General features: G+C 47.8%; 1 protein-coding gene across 1 annotated transcript in view; it reads right to left on the bottom strand.

Moving 5' to 3' along the window:
* Positions 1-384: 384 nt before the first annotated feature.
* Positions 385-22629, bottom strand: part of Stx (ubiquitin-like domain-containing protein stuxnet) — a 51259-nt gene continuing 29014 nt past the window's right edge. The window contains exons 2-5 of the mRNA XM_077693557.1: positions 17001-17088; positions 11741-11797; positions 6355-6558; positions 385-5100 (exon numbers count right to left, since the gene is read on the bottom strand). Of these exons, the coding sequence (XP_077549683.1) occupies positions 4543-5100; positions 6355-6558; positions 11741-11797; positions 17001-17088 (907 nt within the window). The 3' untranslated portion in view covers positions 385-4542. The remainder of the gene's footprint in view (positions 5101-6354; positions 6559-11740; positions 11798-17000; positions 17089-22629) is intronic.

The following is a 22629-nucleotide window of genomic DNA, read 5'->3' on the forward strand; positions in this document are numbered from 1 at the left end:
ACTTGTCTAATCCTGCCAAGACCAGGAAGGGAAGGGGGGGCTGAGATTTTATTTTTAACAGGGGAGTGGGGGGGAGCGAGATTGGGCTTCCCTTGCCCCTCCGCGATGCTCCGCGATGCGGAGCCCCTGCCTTTAGCCAATCATCAAAAAAAAAAAAAAAAAAAAACCATCGAAGCACAAAAACACCCGGATAACTGAAGCTCCCCAAAACACCAGGTTGTTCTCCAAAGAATGCCCTGGTTGGCACTTCTTGTAGTGCCAGCTATTGGGCACTCCAAAACAAACAATGGCTGCTAAAAGAAAAAAAAAAGCTAGTAATAAGGCTCCCCTAGCAAAAAAAATTGGCAAACTACAATGCCGAATGAAACAGACAAGTACAGCGAGTTTGTTGACCAGGCATGCGCTCGTTTATTTGCTATCGGAAAAAATTCCCAAAATACGTGGGGGGAAATTTGTGGAGTGATGTGTGTGAACGCCACGCAGAGGGTGAAAGGTGAGAAGACACAAAGGGAAAACAAAATACTGGTCGACCGTTGCCAAGCAAGAAGAACACAACACAGGCTGTACATTCGTGGGCCACCGTAGGGGCTGCTTATGCACTGCCAGGCTAGAGTTCAGTCCCACCTCACTTCAGAACACAACACACCTCACTCTAGCCCAGCCATGGCTTGTGATCGTTGTTGATATTGCCTACTACTCGCAAGTCGCGCGCCGGTCCAGCGCATCAACGCCTCTCTTTCCCCACCTAGGTACTGTGCACACACTGTGCCAGCAGGGCCACCTGTCTGCTACTTTAATTTTCACCCGCCGCCTACTGTTTGAATTTTGTTGGTACTAGTTATCCCTAGCTAAAGAAGTTCAGGAAGTCCATTGCACTCCACCTTGTGGTACCACAAGTGGCACCTCACCATGGCAGTACCATTAACTTGACACTTCAAGCAAGCGCAAGACTTTGTGATTAGTGAAGTTTTTCAATAGTTAAAAAGGCTAGTACCAGAAATAAATCGGCTTACTTTCGACACACAATGTTTCCAACACCTCAAAAAGGAAGGCATGCAAAAAAAAAAACTGCCAGAAACATGCCTTATTTCATTCTGAGCACTACCCTTTTTTTCTGAGCCCGCAATGGCTTCAAAAGTCATCGGGTGTCCTTAGAATGAAACATTTCCATGATTAAATTGCTGAGATATGGTAATTGACACCATAATAGGAAAAACAGGCAGTGTGAAATTTCTGAATTAATTGGTGGTACTTTAGGAGAGAGAATACTCCCATTGTTTTTTATGGTTTTCACCCCATTTATCTTTCTACTTATACAAGGGCGTGCATTTTTTTTTTAACATTGGAACTTTTGGTTTGGATAGACCAGCCATTTCTGATTCCATCACTCACAATGCTACGTACAAAAGACTGAACTTTGCACGGCAAGACATTTCCGCATACTGCGTACAGCTCAAACTTCGCAAGCTTGCCTGTGACAGTAGCACCAGTGCCTGAATGGCAGCACACAACCAGAGACGAGTGTTTGGAAAAGACAAAGCTCTAACTGACAGCTGTCTTGTGACTGGCATAAGTCTGAAGCGGTTGGCAAACAGCAAGAAATTAAATATGTGAAGTTCACACATGCTATCAGCTAGCAATGAAGGAACTGCAATCACGATAGTGCCCAAAAGCAACTATGGAAGTGTTGGTGGCTTAATTAACAAGTTTGGAACATCTAACAAACCATGTGTAGGCCATTACTCCAGGTTTGACACTCCCAATATCTTTTTGTAATTAGGGACTACAACCTACTTCATTGCATATTCAGCCTGGGATAACTTCCTTACTGATCTTTGCTGCACTACAGCAGTGCTAAATCCCAATGGGTGCATGCTTAAGCAGACAAAAATTTGGTGTTCAAGTACATTCATGCTTTCGTTCAAATTCCTCTGCCCTTGCCAACACTGCCTGTGCACAGCACCAGGGCTAAGCTCGACAACCAAAAAAATACTGAGGTAGGCTGAACCACAGCGGCGATAAAATCTATACATCCATGCACGCATACACGCATGTTCGAAAGATGTCAACACTGGCCAGGGGAAAGGAAAATATCTGCGCGCAAAATACAATATTTGCTCTTATTACAGTCTTTTAACATCTAATACTTGAGAATAACTGTGTAGTCGACATTGGAAAAAATACTAGGTCGGTGTGGAACCCCGCCATAACGAACACTTTGCCGTCGTAAATTGCCACGATTTTTGCACAGCAGGTCGATACTTAACGTTTCAGCCATTGACAAAGCGTAAAGCTTTACTTCTGCTCTGCTTACTAAAATAGTAAAACAATGCTTGATTAAAACGAATAGGCGTGTAAAAAGAACTATAAAATAAACATAGTCGCAACAAATTACTGTTTGCAAGAAAAACTTGCATTCACCGTAGGGACAACGAGAGTAGTCTTTTGCAACATCGCTTGATAAAAGGGCAGTGGTTACGCCAGGATGGAATACCAGCAGATCTACACCTTTAAACACTGATAAGCAGGGCTTCTCAACAGTATATCAATACCGAAATGATACGAAACGTTAACGTGCATATTCTAGGCTGAACGAGTAAGAATAAAGCTGGTCAGAACTACCTTATTGCTTTGCTGTGCACAAGCTTTGAAAGCTGTTGCCACCTGTGGCATTCCTTTTCTTGGAGATATTAGACACCTGATTTATAAGGGCTCAAATACTGCTCCTAAACCAGCGTAGATGTTCTTAACCTCAAAATCGGACAATACAGCCGGCTCCCAAAGGGCTTGACATAAATGGGCACAGAATACAGTGACGTTGTTACTTGGGCATTGTACCCAAAATCTTACACGCCAGTAGTTGGGCATTGTACCCAAAATCTTGCACGCCACTCGCTACTGACAGCACAATCACTTTGTTATGACGGGGTCACACAAGTGCGAAATATTGAACTTTAGCAAAGCAAGAACACGCACGCTAATACTCTACAAAACTGTGCACTGCCCCTGAATATATTTATGCAGACCACGACAGGAAACATTCTGACTGGATTCGTGGGTGAGGTACAGAGCACTATTCATACTTGCGTGGAAAAGAATTCAAGGCGAAAAAAAATGAACGGACAACAAAAGACGAAGGCAAAACTGAGTGCACATTTCAAAATAAACAATAATGTATAAAGAAAGACAAGATTCTAATACTGAGACAAAATTAGAGCTCTAGGGGGTGGTGGAACTTGCAAGGATATAGGCAAAAACCACTTGTTCCCTCGGAGCACTAGTTTGTTCGTGTGACACCAGAGCCCTGCGAACGTTGGTTCAACGCGTTTTACAGTCCAGTAGCACGCAAAATGTCCATCCAACAACCAAACCAGAAGGCCATTTGCAATTGGTCAGAACACTTACCCCACAAAAGCTTTCACGTGTAGAAAGCATCAAAAAAGTTTGCCCTGCGAGTACTCACTGAGGTGCACTCAACAAATTGCACATCTGAAAAGTGCACGCTCAACTTAACCCAATTCTCTACATATTAACACTAAATACTCAGGTTTGCTACTCAAGTGCAAAACAGTTCGTTGAAAGAACTGCCATATAGACAGCTGGGATAATTTGCAATTGCATTCTTCCAGATCAAAGTGTCATGACCGCAAAACTACCAAGCTCAAAGGGTAAGTGTGACTGATAATACCTACGAGCGACCACGCTCTTAACGATGTAGTCATCAAAGTGCACTTTTGAAAACTGGAAGAACCTTTGTGTCAGATTGCTTCCAGCTAATGCACACACACAAGTGTAAGCACTTGGGAACAATGGTGCATTAGGAAAAAAATGCTGTAACAATTACTAAGAAACCTGACTGGTTGCAGAACAGACTATGCGAACGAAGCTATGTAATACCATGAACTCCCCAACTCCTTTCCAAATGCTCTTGGCTTGCACGTCGGTTGCTGCCCTATACAAGGCTTCCTTTTTTTTTCATTTGGACATTACCACACCATTACTGGGACGGTTATGCTTTTGCTCAAGTAACTCTTTCCGATTCAAGCAACCTGTGCGCCCAATGGCATCCAACCGCAGTCTCCAGAACCACCTGGCTACAAACGTATTGAATACTTACTAACGGCACAAAAACAAACCTGTTTGTGGTATCCCAACTGAACCACTAGCATGCCCAAAAACTACTAACAGAGCATTGTGGAAGTCACCTCAACTGATAAAAAGACCCATTCGCATAGCGCCAAGCATGTGTGGATAGGAATTACTCCATCGTAAGCCACCGCAAAAACCTCCACTTTAGATGTTTTCCAGACTACCAACATTGATGTATCGGCGATTGCACCAAGAAAGGAAGGGGGCGGTGAAGCTGGTCATCACATCGAACCAAACGCATTCGCACACTTCAAAATGCCCGCCACTTTTCCCCCTCTTCCGCCACTACACGCCCCATGGGGGAACAGACATGAAAGGGAGTTATCGTCGTTGGTGCTGGGCTCATGTGGGAAGGCTGTTCTTCGTTTTTTTCCTGCAACGGCGGGACTCCTCTCACACCAGGACCGGCTCGTCTGAAGTCGCTGCCGGCGGCGAGCTTGCGGGCGTCGGGTATGGCGAAGCCCTCCGCCGGGCCCTCCGCCTCTCGCGCAGTGTCGCTCGGATTTGGTCCAGTTTCCCCCTGAGAACCCGGTGTTCTTCCTGATGGATGCGCGTAGCGTCTTCTGGAAGGGGCGAAGTCGGCGGTGTCGCATCAGCTCCCATTGCGGGGCCTGCGCTGCCGGTGCCGGCAGCAGAAGATGCGGATGATGAAGAGGCTCTGAGGTGAGCGGCTTCGTTGACACCTGTTGCACCGACACCGCCACTGGAAGCAGTAGGTGTGGTCGGCAGGCGTGTTGACGAGGCCGTGGCGCTGGTGGGTGTAAGGGGACCTCGCCACCCTTGGCTGGCACCGAGAAGGTCGCGAAGGATGTGCAGGATGGTGGCGACGTGGCGACGCGGCCGGCCCTCTCCATCTTGGAGCTCAGGACCAAGGGTGCCGGAAAAACTGCCCGAGTACACACCTTGGCCCAAGTGGCGCAGCTGGTCAATGACGGCGCCAGAACTGGGTCCCTGGTAATAAAAAACGAGTCCATATAAAGCGCTTATTCTTCCCTCATTAGATTATACAGCTATTTTTTGGGACCCCTTCACTCGAACCAATATTAACAAGCTTGAAACGATACAAAAAAAGGGGTGTACGATTTATTTATAGCAGCTACGGGCGCACTTCTGTTTCAACCCTTTTATCCAGAGCCCATTTAGCACAAATAACTGAAAGAAACCATTTATCCAGGCTAAAATTTCTCTACCAAATAGTAAAAAGCCACTATAAATTAGACATTTCCAACACAAAAACATTTTCGTCCAGGTATGGTACTAGGCAAAGACATCAAATGACAATTACTCCTTTTCGTACACGCAACAATAATTTCAAATATTCCTTCTTTCCGCGGACCATTACCGAATGGAACCAACTTCACCCAAGTACAACAGCCTTCCCTTACCTTGTTTACATCATCTTTAACTTAGTGCTGAAATTATGTCACTTATTCTTTTTTTCTTATGTACCTGTGTATTTGCTGTTTGCCTTTTTGTGATCTCCTCATCATCTGTACCCTCCTGCCAAAATCCCAATGTGGGATTGCATTATCAATAAATAAATACATAATAACTAAGTGGCGAGAAAACTTGACCCCAGAGACCCGTTGTAACAGACATACAGAGCCCAACTATGCCGCAGACCCCAGCAGCCCACGTTTGTGAAACTGAAAAAATTACAATAAAAAAAATGCCCCGTACAGAAATCGGCCCATTTCAGTGTGGCAAAGATATAATTTCAGGACGAAAGTATTAGCATCTTTCACCTTGCTCTCCGGCACTGAAACAGTTGGAATGCTTAGGGGTTATTCAAAAGCAATCAGCAACCACAAATGTGTGTCAAATGGTTGCGCCATACATCATACATTAGCTAGAAATTTAGTAAATGCACATTACATACTCTGGAAACCGAACAGGCAACCTGTGGAGCCACAGCTAAGTAATTCAAATGTTTTTGTAATCAAAAATACCATCTGCTAGTCCTGGAAAAAGGCCAATCACTTTTACTGAAAAAACATAAAACATGCTCTTGTGTGTAGGTCGCATGGTTGACGAAGCCAACAACCTGCGGCCAAATGAATTCATGTTAGCAAGCCTTCCCTTCTTGTGACAACGAAAATTAAGATGCCCCGAAGCTGCCTATATAGCAGAGTACCGGCCCCGTGGAAGCCGAAGTCGGGGTTTTCGTCCGAAAATCCAACCGGAATCGAGGATTTTTGCACTTACCGGCGGTGCATCCGCCGGTGGCGCCGCCTGGGGGGTGGCGGTGGCGGCGGCGGGCGGAGTGGGCGGGACCGGGCAGTTGGGCGACGTGGGCGTGGCCGGCGGCGTCTCGACCGGTGGGCACAACTGCAGCTGGACAAACATGACGTGGTCGCCCAGCCGCATCGTCAGGTGCAGCGGCGCACGGCCGCACAGGAAGTTCTCCACCTGTGTGGGCCAACAACAAAGGGGAAGGCGTGAGACCCTGCGAAACGCCGTCAACGCCGCGCCCGGCTTGTCGGATAGCAATCCTGCAGAGTGCGCACTGGCCACGTTTACTTTGGCAGCGATAAAATCAGAACAGTAGTACAGTAACCACATTAGGTTATCAGGAGAGATGACGCGTCATCACTTCGTTACATTTCTTGATACAATTAACAATCAGTCCAATCAATCTGCAGTCCCCTCTACCTGGCAACTGCAACGGCCTGTAGCTAATCACGCAAGGGCACGGACAAACGCATAGAAGGCTATCCCTATCTCCCTCTCCGAATGCGCGACGAAAGGAGGCGCTTGCTTCACCAAGCGAAGAGCGCAAATCATAATTTGAATTTCGCGCCGAATAGTTGCGAGCACCGCTTCCCCAGAACCTAGCTTTTTTCTTGCAGAAGTTGTCATGAGAAAAACAACAGCTTTTATACAATGTTTTCCAAGATCCGTTGCCCGGTTTTATTACAATTGGGGTTTAAGCACGTTCCGAGAACCGATTTTTTTTCCCTCGACGACGGTGGTGCCCCCACGCTTCAAATTGAAGTCGTCTGCTAGGCAGAGTTGGATCCAAGCGAGCAAGCCCACTCATGGTTGCGTGGGTTTGTTTCACGCGAGTTCCAGGCTGAGATGTCACAACACGTTAAAGTGGAATTTAGAGGTATGCGCAATACAAGGAGGCTAATAGCAAATGCCTTACTTTTAAAACTTGTACAATGAATGTTCCGCAGTAATGACTAAGCAAAATATTTAGAACGGCACGTAACTGGGCTACATGATTCGTACGTAAGTCAACCCCCGCACAAGAAGGCTTTAAACTATTGTGTTCAAATGATTAGCACGCTTTCAAATACAGCAACAGACTTGCAAAACAAGTCCGGTTTTGGGCAAGTAATTCGCGTCATTATTTTAAAAACAACCTCCTCCTTGGTCAAAGAGAACAACCTAAACCATTGGAAGTGCACCTTGGCGATGCAGAAATCTCCACCAATTCCCCAGACAGTGATGGCCGTACTTTATCACCACCTTGCAATCAATAAATAAACCAAACAGGCTGGAGTACGAATTAAACTTTCTCCAACAGAAGTGGAGGTCCACACTGCGTTAGCACGACGCTTTTTCACGAAAATGGGCGTTGCTTTTTATACCAGTTGGACATAGTATCTTACCCTAACTTTAGACACTAACCGCATGGTGTGACTGACAGCCCATAGATTATCTTCAGCATTTTATTTGCTTGGAAGCAGCGCCTAGCTGCTTTGTTATTATTCTTGCCGATGTGTTATATATTTATGTAAGCCCTCTACCCTATCCCCCGATTCCTATGTACTCTTTCCTCCCTATCCCACCTCCCCTACACCAGCAGGCGTTCCGGTGTCCGCCCCTAGGCGAGACAATTTACGCCTGTTGGTGGACCCTCCTTCCTTTCTATTGTACAATAAATACATACATACATACATTTGTTACTTCCACGGCCCTGCATGTTCTTGTCCATTCTAAACGAAGCGCAACATTTTTTTTTTAAGTCCGGAGGGACACAATCCTTCAGAAGAGATTACACAACAGCTAACTGCAGAATAATCCTGACACCTAGTTTTCTGGGGCTTGATCACTGGTTTCAGGTACGAGTAAAATATTTTGAACACACCGAAACTCCCACCACGAAGACTGATAATAGGGTGTCCGAATGCGCCCCCACTACCCTCGCGAATCCAGGCACCCTATCCCAAACACGTGCACCCAAGGGGTGCGCGTTATACAACGGCGCTCTTATCAACATAAAGATAAGCTACCGGCGCCGGGCAAGTTTCTTATCTGCGACCTTTTCTCCTGAAGATACGAGCATGTCTGCGACCTGCTCTCCGGAGAGATGGTGGCAACACAGCAGCCGTCATTTCACCCTCAAACGAAAGCATTTTGAGCTTAGTTTTCTTATTCCTAATTCTCACGTTTTTCCTGGGTAAGTGCAGGTGCTCTTTCCACTGTTTCGCTCCCCGTAAAGTATTCAACCCACGCGTAAACAACGCTAACAACCATCAGCGGGGCGGGCTGCAAACGAAAAATAAAATATGCAGCGCAAGCTCACTGGAGGAGCATCGTGGCATCTTCGTTACAAGGCTTCACCTACGTCCTCGCGGTTCCAACAGCTGTAATCTCACTCGCGATTCGCTGCACCCACTTTCGCGCGGAGGCGTCAGCAAAGCGAAGGAATTTCTGGGCCTGCGGTAATGCCGCCCTGATTACCCGCGAAGACAGTTCCCGAGCCAAGACAAGTCGCATAGTGTTCCAGAAAGAAACTCGAGCACCCCAGAGTTTCATACTAGAGGGAAATCTGGCGCCACTGTCTAGGCGAGCACCACTTCGGTGCAGTGTACTATACTCGGTTACAACTTAAGAACGGCAGCGGAGGTTGCCAGGTTGCCGCTGTGTCTCATCACCGCAGCTGGATGTTACTCCGCGCGGCGCTAGTGCGTTACTGGGAATATTTTGAACATGAAACGAGCCGTTTCCGTGATTTTTCGGACTGAATATGCTTATAAACTACTGCAGTGCCGACAAATAAACTGCTTGAGAAAAGGCAGGTGATATCACGCATTCACAGCAATCTCCTTTCAAAACGCGCGCGCCCGCTGACATCCGGGGTCCGTCGCTTAGGCGGAATGATACCGTACATGCGCTATTGCCGTTCCTAACTTGTTCCTGAGTATAGAGCTTCGGCGAGCGTTCCATCATGTACCGGGAAAGCACATTCCAATTGTCCTTGGCATGGCTCATGAACATGCTGAAAAGTTGCCCCTGGCTTTTAAAAAGCAACAATGTTATTGCAGAAGGTTATTTAATCGTGGTGAATTATTATAAAAATAGAGTTCCAAAAAAATTTATTTGTCGAGGATTGTTTAGAAGCTTTACGCTGGACGAACAAGAAAAAAAATGTTACATTCGTCGTTGATTTTACCTTCAAGAGCAAAAAAAAAGCCACGTGACTAGCCAGGTCAAGTAGGCGAGAAACGTCGCCCTCTGCCATGGCGGCGTCTGCGACGGCACTCGACTGGAGCGACAGATTCCTCTCTACAATATACTAGTATGAAACTAAGTCCAGCACCGACTTTACTGGCTTGGCTTGGCTGCATGCTTCATTCGACTGCTCAGACCTCCCGTCAGGCGCGCATTTCCTGTTGTGCTACCACCGTTCCATTTCTTCCTACGACGCTCGCGCAACGCTGCCAACGCGTTATCTGGGCTCCGCGAGAGAACGGACGGCCTAATAGTGTTGTCTACGTTCTTTACACCTCCTGTGGAGAGGATCAAGCCTCCATCTAGCTCGTCGTGGGCGGGTCGGTATTTGCCCGCACTAACCAAACACGCCGCAACAACATCGTTGAAAAGCTAGTTCGCTCTGAGACTCCTTGATTCAAGCTTACGCTTTTCAAACATCAAAAAACTTCGGACCTGCAGTTCTGAACTGCGTTAACAATTGCGATCAGAGCGTCCCGTCGACTGCGCCAATTATAACTCCGCTATCGCGATTCAACGACGAATGGTCGCTCAAAGAAATTGAGTTTTCGAATTCGTTGCCAATAATAACAACAGCTGCATGAACATGCTGCCAGGTGTTGCCTGTTAGAGAAAAGGGGGCGACGACCCCGGACGTATCAGCTGCGCTGCATTACTCGTCGGCACAGATGCAGGCGCACCGTACATAGAGCGACAAAGGCTGAGCCACAAGGGAGACCGTTACGGACGTCACTGACCGCTGCACACCTAGAAGATAGCCGCTCATCTATACGCGAACTCTTGGCATTTATTTAAGCCACAAAGTTGCGCCGAAAGAAGACCGTCTATTGTAGAGTGAGACGGAGTCACGAGAAACTTGGGCGGCTCAGCGATGCTGCACCGTTCGGCTAGCTATATTTTATTTATTTATTTATTTATTTACAATACTGCCAGTCTCCACAGAGACCATAGCAGGTGGACACTACAACATACAGTCACAAAGAACACTTAACACTTCAAGGATCGAGAAATGCGTAAACATGAATAGCAGCAACTTTGAACTTTGCAAACAGCAGCAATTATGCACACCATACACAAAGTGCTACAAGTACACGGTAATTTTCATGAAAACAATAACAATAATAACAACAATTGTATATGAATCATAATTCGCATGTCCGCATCGTTGATGGGACCGTGTCTCGCAGCGGGTCATTCCTCTCAGAGCAGACGCATTCTGCCTTAATGTTCCCATGGTAAAATGCCCTCGCTACCGTTTCACATGCCGTTGCTTTTTATCATTCCGATTTTTTTGTGTGTGCAAATTAGCTTCACGTGAAGTATATCTGCACAACAAGTGACGTGAAAACACTTCCACGAGATTATAGGGGAAGTTTGCTAAAAAAAATCCGTTTGCGGATCCTGATGAGTGACTCCACAATAAAATAACTTAACACGCCGATGGGGTAAAAAGACTTCACCATGGAGTGCATTTAGGCGGGGTAAATGCTGCTAAAAACACCTTATTTCCGGCAAGTAACGGTTGCAGCCAGGGAGTCACCCGTACACTCCCCTTAATTTGCTCCACTGCGGAGTAGATTGTCCCAAATACTCCGTTTGGTGCCAGCCAATGACACCACAGTGAAGAAAATTCGCGCCAATGGGGTGAAAATGCATTCCACTATGTAGTAGCTTAATTAACAGTACAGCAAAGTTACTCTAAAATATTTTATTTGTTTATTTGTGGCTCCCAAGGAATGCACACTCGCTTTGCGTCACGAGTATGCTGTCAACCCTTAATTCACTCCACCGCGGAGTAGAAGTAGACTGTCACAAATACTCCGTTTGGTACCAGCCAATGACACCACAGTGAAGTTGGCGCCAACGGGGTGAAAATGCACTCCACTGTGTAGTAGCTTAATTAGCAGTAGGGCAAATTTACTCTGAATTTTTTTTATTTGTAGCTCCCAAGGAGTGCACGCTCGCTTTGCGACAGGAGTATGTTATCGGTTGACAAGCTAAAACTTTTCACTATAATTTCACTAATCAATGTAACCGCAAAGGCTGTTAAGACACGCAAGACATGATGTTACCAGCCAGGGCAGCAAAAAGAGCGCGAAATGTCAGCTGAAGCTCTCGGAACGCTCACCTGTGCATCAGTTAGGGATTCCAGGGCTTGCATCACACTCTGCTCTGGCTTGATGGCCTGCGATGTTGAAGCAAAAACGTCAGCACGAGCTTCATCTCCCTGACACATAACAGCATCCGTTCCGATTGAGGCGTAAGATCCCCGTTTCGAATTCTCATTGTTGCAAGTCAAACGCCTCCGTTCTTATTGAAGTGTGAGAAAATTTGACAATTGTTCAGGTTTAAGTTTTTATGGTGGAGGCGGGAAACGCAAACGCTCTGGTTCAGGGATACCTTCGCGTGGTAAATGTACCCAGGCGGTCTAAATTAAGCCGTAGCTATCCAGTACCGCGCTCCTCACAGCTCCGGAGTAGCTACGGCGCGTAATACTCCCAAGTTTGAAAAACTCACGAGACGATGGCGCAACGCTACACAGACTTTCCTGTACTCGGGTACAACCGAAGAACGGCCACGGAAGTTTCCGCTATGCCTCATCGCCGCAGCCGGGTGTTACTCCGCGCGGCGCAAGTAGTGCGTTTCTGGGAATATTTTGAATATGGCACGAGCCGCATCCGTGTTTTTTCGGACTTAATATACTTATTAAGTCCGGCGATGACTTAGCCCCAGCGTCGACAAACATACACGTGAGAAAAGGCAGACGATCACGCATTCACACAAATCTCCTTTCATTGATCAATTGTAGGGTTTAACGCGCCGGCGCAACGCAGGCGATGAGGCGCGCCGTAGTGGAGGGCTCAGGATTAATTTTGACGCCCTGGGGATCTTTAACGTGCGCCGAAATCTCGAACACGCACGTTTTTGCTATTCGCCTCCATCGGAAAAGCGGCCGCCACGGAGGGAATCGAACCCGCGTCCTCGTGCTCAGCAGCACAACGCCTTAGCCACTCAGTCACCACGAGGGGTCCTTGAACCAGGTTGCATATCAAGGTGTTTAGAGGAAAGCTGGTTAGCAGACGAACCGGCAGCAGTACTGTAACAAGGGACATTTATATAATTTTGCAAAACTATTTTATTTGAAACATTCGATGTTCGAGACAGCGCCGTACTTGTACTGCCATCAGAACGAAACAGCCCGGCGTCTCAGCTGGGCATGTTTACGCGAAGATGGCCAAGCGCAGTTCGGTAGGAATAACAGTCATTGTGAAGCGGAGAATGGGACAAAGGCCACGAGCGAGCCAGCGTTCTCCCTCCTTGTCTAGCGAGCAGCTGTGTTTTCGAAAGACAGAACAGCGCCCGACGAGGAAGCGAGCCGCAACAATACAATGCCCGGGCCCCCCACGCAGAATTCATCAATGGGACACGAAGGAACGGCAGGATTATCTGCACATCGACACTTCTTTTTTTCCCAGCCGGTTTTCGCTATGGCCGCACAGGCGGACCATTGTTCGCGACATGTGCAGCTCTTTATGAAATCCTTCAAATACTAAAGCAAAAACAAGTATTCAGAAATATGTTATGGTCGCTCGAACTAAAGTTTTTTTATTGCTCGCATAACTTGACGTACACTAGCTGCAAGCAAAAAAAAAAAATTCCTGCATCTCCACAAAGTGAATCATGACGAGTTGGCGAAGCACTGGGGATCATTCTTACCGTAAATCACCCGTGGTATTGCTCACTCGCGCATGTAAATGAGTGACAACGCGTGTGTAGAGTATATACAATTCCAATGCAATCCAATCCGATAAAATACAATTTAATCCAATCCAATCCATTTCAATCCAGTCCAATACAATCCGATGCTCCTCGCGCATGCGAAACACTGTGTACACTGATGCCAAACCCCGGACAAAGCCACGTCCTAAGATGCTTCGCCCCTAAAACAAGTCTGTACGTATGTCTACATCTATGCAGTCCCGATCAAATGTTTAGGGACCACCTACAGTCATGAGCGAAAGCTTACGGATGTGCACGAGGGCGGCAATTTCGTTGACGTTCTCTTCCGCCAGACAACCAGGCCGCTGATGTGCGTCCGTTGCAGGTAATTTAGGACTTCACCCAGCACCAACAGAAACGATTTCCCTGCTGCCGTGGTAAGGTTAAACCGAGTCCCGTAGTCCGTAAACTTAGGCTATAACCCTAAGCACCTACGAACGCACGACGCATCATCACACATCTTTATCCTCTCAGCACTAAACCGAGCCTAATGAATGACCCGCTCTTCTGTCTAACGTCGTAACTAAGCCGTGGAGTGGGACCATGTGAGACAACGGCGAGTTATACCCCTGCTACACTGGAGTGTCGAATGCCATTCGAATCGAATGTCCCTGACTCAAATGAGTGGCTTCGAATCGCATTCGAAATCCGCCATGCTCCACTACAATTTCGATGGCATTTGAAAACTTTACAATCGCTCACCGTGCTGCGTGTCGCTGCTGCCGCCGAGTTCTGTTTTTACACAAACTATCCTGCAGAAATTCCGAATTGTCTACTAATGCGTGGCATTCTCATGCAGGTTGTCTTGAGCGTGATTTCTTTGCAGACAATTTTTTTTTTGTTTTTCTAAATTCCGACCGGCCAATTCTCTCCATTTATGGTATTATAACGATTACATTCGCGAAATCTGCATTATTGTGCAAATGCGGGAGACGGTTCGCCATGTTCCGTTATTTTTTTATATTTTCTTATTTTTTGTTTTTCTAAATTTTGTTCGACGATTTGTTCGATTATAACGATTGCAGGTGGAACCTCTGCGAAGTCTGCAATATTGTGGAAATGCAGCGCGTTATACGATTTACCATTTTCCGCATTTTTTTTACTTTTGTTATTTTTTGTTTTTCCAAATTTCGTTCGACAATCTGCATTCACGCTATTATAACGATCACAGGTGGAACTTCCACGATGTCTGTATTTTTGTGAGAATGCAGGGCGTTACACGGTCCTGGCTGTTGGGGTACTCGGCAAAGAATGCTACGCATTAAAATGCAACCATCAAATTTAGGAGCAGTCTTTGGGAGTAAAAACGATATCAAATTAAAAATAACGCAAGCTTTGACACGGATTTGTTTAACTCTGAATCGCCATAAAGGTTTGTTTAATACTTCTGGGTGCATGTTTTGTGCTGCCTGGCCACACTGGTTCGTCGCTTGTCGCACTGGTGCTGAGAGTATGGAATCATTACATCTTGATATCATTTATCAAATATCTTGATATTTAAGTAAATGAAAAGTGAGCAAAGGCCACAAATAAAAATATCTTCTTTCTTTTGAGTACGCCAATAATATATCTGCAAATGCCGACTTAAAACGCTGTGCGCGAGAGTGCAAGAAATGGCATTCGACAGCCCCAAATGTATCTCGGGGTGCTCACTGGACTCGGGTGTCATTTGAGCCAAATGCCATTTCAAAACCCAGTGGAGCAACACATTTGAGTCGAATGACATTCAGTTCGAAGGCATTAGAGAACGCCAGTGTATATATAGCGGGGGTATTACATAACCTTTGTCCACCCGTTCCTCCATTTGTAGTGAGTAAAGAGACCGCGGAGAGGAATTGTAAAGCGACAACCACATGGAGCGTTTCGCTCGCGCCTGGCGACCGTCGGCGTCTCCTGGTGGCGACGCGAAAAACGTTGGAGAGCACAATTTACCCCACCAACATCTGCCAGATTGCTTTGTTAGCTAAAGGCTGCCTAATTGGTCATATTGGCTCTTTATGTTTTGAATTCCGTCCTGTGCAACGTCCATTTCTCGTCGCTGCTAGGAGGCGTCGACGGCCGCCAGACTCGAGCAAAGCGCTCCATGTGGTTGCCGCTTAAGGCACTCCACACAAGAGTAGCGTCACTAAATAAAGGTTTTTAAGAGTACCGGCACTCTTTTCTCTCATTGTTATGTGCCGCCAGGATTTTGATTGGTCGGACGGCACCACCCCGTGATATTTGTTTACATACGGGCGCAGCCATTTTGTTTATGGGCGTCTCTCTCTCTCTCTCTCTCTCTCTCTCTCTCTCTCTCTCTCTCTCTCTCTCTCTCTCTCTCTCTCTCTCTCTCTCTCTCTCTCTCTCTCTCTCTCTCTCTCTCTCTCTCTCTCTCTCTCTCCTGCGCGGACGCTGGAGCGGCCGGTCGCACTCTGCCCGTCACAACTAGCCACGCGGCTGTTCCGTTGGGAGAGATGGCAAATCTGCAAGCCAGAAACAAAATGGCCCCTAGATGCTTCCGCGTGCACGAAGTGGCGGTACTCTTAAGCGTAGCTTATTTAGTGACTCTACACAAGAGACAGAACTGGACGAGTGCAAAACAGAGGGGCGCGGAGTAGGCAACCGACAGAACGCGGTAGAGCTATGCAACACATCACTGTCACGTACCTCACAAGTGAATGTATTGTTATTCCTCCTCATTCCTCACTCCCTTCCTTTCCTCGCGACATGACGTACATCTAGAGACATGACGTCTAGGGGCATGACGTATCCCCGGCGACATGACGTACTTCTAGAGACATACATGACGTACCCTGAGACATGGCATTGTTCCCTTAAGACAGGCAAGGGAGTGTCATATGTGTATGATGAATAGGCCCATTACCCGCTGTCATATTAATGCTCTTCCAAATTCCCTCTAAAAAGCAGAAACAATTGCAATTCTTTACCCCGGGATAAAAGTAAAATATTGGATACAAAGATTCTGGGCATGGAAAACAATGCAACGGGGCAAGGAATAAAAGTGTGTCGATATTTTTCACCGATCTTGGAACATCAGCGCGATAAAAAAATGCACAAGAGTGTGTGGCTGTTTTGTAGACAGACTGAGGTTCGGACATAAAGTAATACTGTATACAAAAACTGCTTTCCGCATATGGGACGGATCATTTTAGTAGGCTTGCGCAGGGCACGAGCGCTTCCCCAAAAGGCAGATGTACAAGTTAAAATATACGGTACACGCGGCGATTTAAAGTTTGCTGCTGGAGCGCAATTTAGCATCACTGAGTGTCCTTTAGAACCGAGTTTGAAGAAAAGACGTATGCTTTGTTCGGTAACTAGACTTAAACCGTAGTGAAGCTATAGGCTACCGCTCCAAATACTTCGCGCCAAGTTTTCGCGATTTTGATAATAAATTCGATTCGTTATTTTGTTTATTCGATTACCTTTTCTGTGTTTCGTTTAGTTGGCTATCAACCATTCATTTATCATTCGCGATTATTTTTCCATACAGACAGATTCAACACACGACGAGTTCAGACTGGCCGTTAGGGTTTACCCATCGATTGTAATTCGTAATTCGAATTTCCGACCGTTGCAAAATGCGGGCAACGCTATTCGCAAAGGCTTACCTGCAGACCGGTTTCCACGCTAGGAAGTAGCGTCAGTCGTTCTCCGTCCCGCACATTGTTTGAGTCCAAGGTGCCGTCTCTGAGTTGCCTGCGAAACACAAGAGGAGGCAAGACTGCGCAGTTAGTCACCGCGCACCCATATTCTCACGAAGAACGATTACCAAAACTCGAAACATTGATTGATTGATTGCAGTTAGTCACCGCGCACCCATATTCTCACGAAGAACGACTACCAAAACTCGAAACATTGATTGATTGATTGATTGATTGATTGATTGATTGATTGATTGATTGATTGATTGATTGATTGATTGATTGATTGATTGATTGATTGATTGATTGATTGATTGATTGATTGATTGATTGATTGATGTGTTTAACGCGCCGGCTCAACACGGGCGACGAGGCGCGCGCCGCAATGGAGGGCTCCGGAATTATTTTGACGACCTGGGGATCTTTGACGTGCACAGAAATATCGAACACACGGGCGTTTTCGCTTTTCGCCTACATCAGAAAAGCGGCCGCGGCCATCAGGAATCGAACCCGCGTCCTTGGGCTCAGCAGCCCTGTGACATCGCGGCGGGTCCAAGGCTACAAGCACTAAAAGTTGCCTGGCACATCAAAAGATTTAAAAAAAATCGAGCGTACAAGGCTACGGTAAAAGAGAAATCACGTTTAGATAAGCTTTTAAGCAGCACCAACACAAAATCCCGCTACAGCTTACCGAGCGCGCGAGCTGATTTGCTGCGCGATCCAGTGAATCTCAACAGGGCGATGAATGACAATAGGCCAACTGGCGACGATAATATGCAAACTGGGCCCCAAAACTTCGTTGCTTTCAATCCCACTGACGCACCATCAGTCACGCAGTGAAAGCGGACAATAACAACGGCAGGAGCAGAGCACTCAGTAACTTTCATCGATCGCGCATAGTTATATATATTTATTTCCCTTGCCAGCTTATTTCTATTCCTCCACACAGCATTAAATATTCCTTACGAAACATTGCGCGAAAATAGAACGAAACTGTGGAGAGTCGCAGCTTCTTTCGTAATGGATTTTTTTTTTTTATTTTCCCGTCACTCTCACTTAATTGTCGTGTTACTTAACGTCCTCGACAGGGGAGACTATTTTCTGCTCAGCCCACCCTTGATGGCTTGGCGGAGCACGGGAGACAGGACGTTTTTTTTTTTTTTAATAGAAATAGAAAAATGAAAGGCCTGCCTTAACCGCCACGCCGACGATTCCTTATCGGGCCGTGTTGTGGCTCCAACGGCTCCCTCGCCGCCCGGTCAAGGGCGGGCGCACCGGGACTGACGTCACTGGCGTCGGGCAACGAAACGCTCGACAGATGAGCGGCGCCGGGATTTTTATTTTAACCGCTTCCGGCCAGGCCACTTTAATGGAATACGAGTATAAAATGTCGCGAAAAAAAAAAAAAGCGCCCATGCACTCAGTGTTTGCCTTTGCCATGGTGACGCTCCGACACGTCGCCCCTGCGCGCCGCCGCTGTCGCTTGAGCTGAAAGGTCGTTGCCCGATCTCTTCTATGAGATTCTTTCTCGCTCCCTCCGTTGCGCAGTCCCATCTTACCAGTGTTGGTAAACGCTAGAGTGTAGCTACCTCATCTATAAACCCAGCCTGATCTCCCTCCCGTTCCTTCTGACTCCTCCTCTCCAACCCGTTTTAACACGACAGTGTTTTATTCCTGGATACACGAACATCTCACTGACGTCATTTCCGTCACGGAAATGACGCCACTACAACGAAGCAAGCGGCCTGTAAAGGGTACACCCCTGCACACAGGGTCTTCTTGCAGGGAAGCAACCTTTAGTACAAAAGAGTACGTTATACTTAGGGTTGTTCGTTTCCGGGTTTTATATTTTAGCCCGAAAGTGTTTTTATGCCGGGATACATCAACATTTCACTGACGTCATATCCGTCACGGCAATGACGCCAGTACACGTTTGCCGAAGCGACCCGCCAGCAGGACGTCGCGCGCCAAGCACACTCACAAGGCAACCGCCGGCCCGCAAATCATGCTCAGCTTCAGATTTTGCTGCACGTTTCACTTTGGCATTTTACGGATTCCTATGACAGAGGGATCAACCACAGTTTTTTTTCTTCTTGTGAATGCGCATGAGGATGCGCCGTAAGAGTTTTCTGCGTAGGACCACCGCATTGCCCCTTCGCCGAGCCATATAAAGCTGCGCTTTAAAACTGGAATCAGTGTTTATAGCGCTTGATAAGCGCTTCAGACCCGAAAGCGCGAATACTGGAACAATCTTACCATAATCCCACCAACCTTGAAGTTCCCCCCGGTTGACAACAGGGGCGGTATTCTCGTGTTTGTCCGTTTTGTATTGTGAAGTACTTCCAGGTGTGGGCGGGCTTTGGGTTGACTTTCGCGCAACTCTTCTTGTAAACACATTTTAATCGACTAAACCTATTTTAAACTATCTCTTACGTGTTTATTGTTCCGCCAGCGAACCAACAACAAGGCGACGAAAAATCGTCTGCTCCAAATCGTCTGCTCGGAGAAGCCGCGGCTCACAGCTCCGCCGTGCTTGCATGGCGTCACATCCCGGTGTTCGCTTTTAGCCAATCAGGGCTTGCTCAAAACGGACACTTTTGAAACGGAGCCAAAACGGACAAAACACGAGAATACCGGTACTATCGTGTTTGCAATACCAAAAGAAAATTTAAAACGCCCGCCTTTTTGGCGCCGCCACGATTCACCCTCCCGGTACGCAATCGTCACACTGAGAAGAAAAGCACCGAAGCGTTGCTCGAAAAGATGGCGCCAGATGTGCTTGCCGCGATCCTCTTACGAATTCGAGAGAGCATCAGTTGCGGCACCGACAATTTCACAAAAGATTCCGCCACCCACACGACATTTGACTGATTCGCGTACTTAACGCGTCTACGGCAAATGCGAAATCTCGGCCTCGCAATCACGGTCGCATTTCGACACACACCACGGCAGAATAACATTGTTAAGGACAATTGGTGGCTGCGCAAGGTCGTCCTTATGGGAGGGTGAACTTAACAGAAACGACGTATTGTCTGAGTAAGGGGACCCCATGTCATAGATCGAATTTTCTTCGCCGGCCTTCACGACGAAGGCAACGCATTGTCAACGCGACGTACCTCGGCATGATGACGTACGTGTCAGACAACGCACTGCCTTTTTAAACCTTAAGTTCAATAACAATGCACAATGCTGAACATTGGGCCGATTGCGCAAAAGAACGGCGGAGTAGGGAACACGTACATGCTGAAGACGGTCCGGGGGGAGGGGGGGTTGGGGGCTTTAGAAATACAAGAGCCTGGGCCGACCGACAGCGCGCGTTGGACACAAAGGCCGTGCGTGGGCGCAGCCGATGTTGAGAGCTGACGCGTGAAATTAATGGGATTTCGGCGTGGCGTATTATCCCATGCAACCTGCCTCCTGACCTTAAGGGAGCGAATTAAGACGTGGGCGAAGACGGAGTGCATATCGTTTTCCAGTGCGCGGGATATCCATCGGTCAGAACATGCAAAGGTACAGACGAAAATAAACTTACGGTTACGAAATCTATTTTTTCGCGCGCAGCCCACGGGCGCGCGCGGCTGCAGAGGCGGCCGCTTTGGGTGCGCTGCTCGCCGAATCAAAAGGTCGCGCATCCAATTGCACTCCTTTATAGTTCAACCACCTATTGCGCCAGCTATACTCGTTTCAGCTGAGTGGAAACAAATAAAACGATTGCTTATACGCGCTAAAAAACGTTCCCGAAAAATGCTCAACAAAACTGTCAAAAGATTGATTGATTGTGGGGTTTAACGCTCTGACGCTACGCAGGCGATGAGGCGCGCTGTAGTGGAGGGCTCCGGATTAATTTTGAACCCCTGGGGATCTTTAATGTGCGCCGAAATCTCGAACACACGGGCGTTTTCGCTTCTCGCTTGCATCAGAAAGCGCGGGCGCTGCGGCCGGGAATCGCACCCGCGCCCATGGGAAAGCTCTCAAAAAAGAACAATCGCGCAACTGGACCCCAATCTTGAGACTCAAGCGATGCGGATTCTCGAAAGACATGTAATCCATCCTTTAGCCGTACGCGGAATGCAAACAATGCTCATAACAACAACCCCCCAACCCCCTTCTAAAGAATATCTACCCACGCATAGCAGACGGTAATCTTTCAGACAAACGATGCCAAAAATACATTTAAAAAGCGCGAGACAAACGCCGCGCTTCAGACTCAGACGCAACAAGAAATAACAAGGATCTATTCAGCCGTCCGACGTCGCCACATTGTTCCCCCTCCGCACATTGGGCTCCAAGCGTCTCCGTCTTCCCAGGGACAAAAAGGCGTCCAGCAAATAACGGGAAGAGAACGAATAAAACCTTCCACACGAAAACACAATGGGAAAGTGGGGGGGGAGGGGCGCGGATCACGATTCAAGATTGCCACAGCCGCCCCCGCACCAGCTCTATCCGGGTACACCGCCGAAGGAGCTAAAAACTTTCACTGCCGCCTCGTTATACTCCTTTTTTCTCCGCCTTTTTCGCTCGGATGCGTTCACAGCACAAGTGTCCGCGCCCACGCCGTGAAAGCAAGGGGGGTTATAACTCCGGTCCTTGCACCTCTCCGCCCCCGTAAACATTCGCCGCCCTCGACCGTCGCCAACGCCCACCGCAACTGCCGTACCAGTCTCGAAAGTCCGTCGAGATTGTACGCTGTCCCAAACCCGAACTTAGAAGAAGGGTACCGAAAGAATGGATTAAAGCTAAATCAGCATAATGAGGTATACCACCACATGCAAGTTTCACTGTAGTTCAACAGACCCGCCAGATGGGGAAGACCGTTCGAGCACCGAACCAGGCCCCGTCTCTGTCGGCGGGGCCAGCGAACGGCAGCACGGACCCTTTCCTCCTCTCTCCGAAATTCGCCTTCCCCATATTCCCGAACCGAAGCCCCAGAAGACTCCAACGCCCAGATGAAAAACAAAAAAAGAGGGATATAAGCCGTCGCTTCCAACGCCCACGAAAAGCGCACCCGCATCGCCAAATATAACTACCAAGAAATGGAGCAGCAGTTTACAAACATCCACTTCGCCGGCGTCCAGGTGTGGCAAGGGTGGAACTTGCGAGGGGAGGGGGGCTGGGGAACCCGGGCACGAACCCCTGGGCCATCGATCGGCCGCAGCGAGTGACGTCAACGCTGACGTCAATGGGCAACGCACGCCAGAAACCCCTCGCGGGGAAAGGAGAAAGGCACGGTCCCCCTGCCGCTCGCCAGGGGTGCCGCGGGCGGCACGAGGCGAAAAAGCGCGCGCTTTCTTGCTTCTTTCCCGCGCTTTTTTCCTTTTTCCTCCCACCCCTCGACACGGGCGCCAGCCCAAAAAGGCCAGGGCGTACTGTTGCCTTTGCACGTGACCCGTGGCTAAGGTCAACGCCGTGCCGACGGTCCGAATACTCTCCCCCCATTCCCTCCCACGTCTGTTAACGTCACTAGGGGGAAAGGTTTAGTTATCAGACGCCTGTAGTACTCGGGACTGCAGTTTCAGGACGTTGCAGGCGTTTTTTTCTCTTTTTTGCATGCATGTAGGTGCCGCACAATCACGGTGGCGCTGGCGTCGGTAGCGAC

This window comes from Haemaphysalis longicornis, unplaced genomic scaffold, assembly GCF_048455015.1.
Source record: "Haemaphysalis longicornis isolate Haplotype H1 unplaced genomic scaffold, Haemaphysalis longicornis Haplotype H1 scaffold_12, whole genome shotgun sequence".
Classification (NCBI taxonomy): domain Eukaryota; kingdom Metazoa; phylum Arthropoda; class Arachnida; order Ixodida; family Ixodidae; genus Haemaphysalis; species Haemaphysalis longicornis.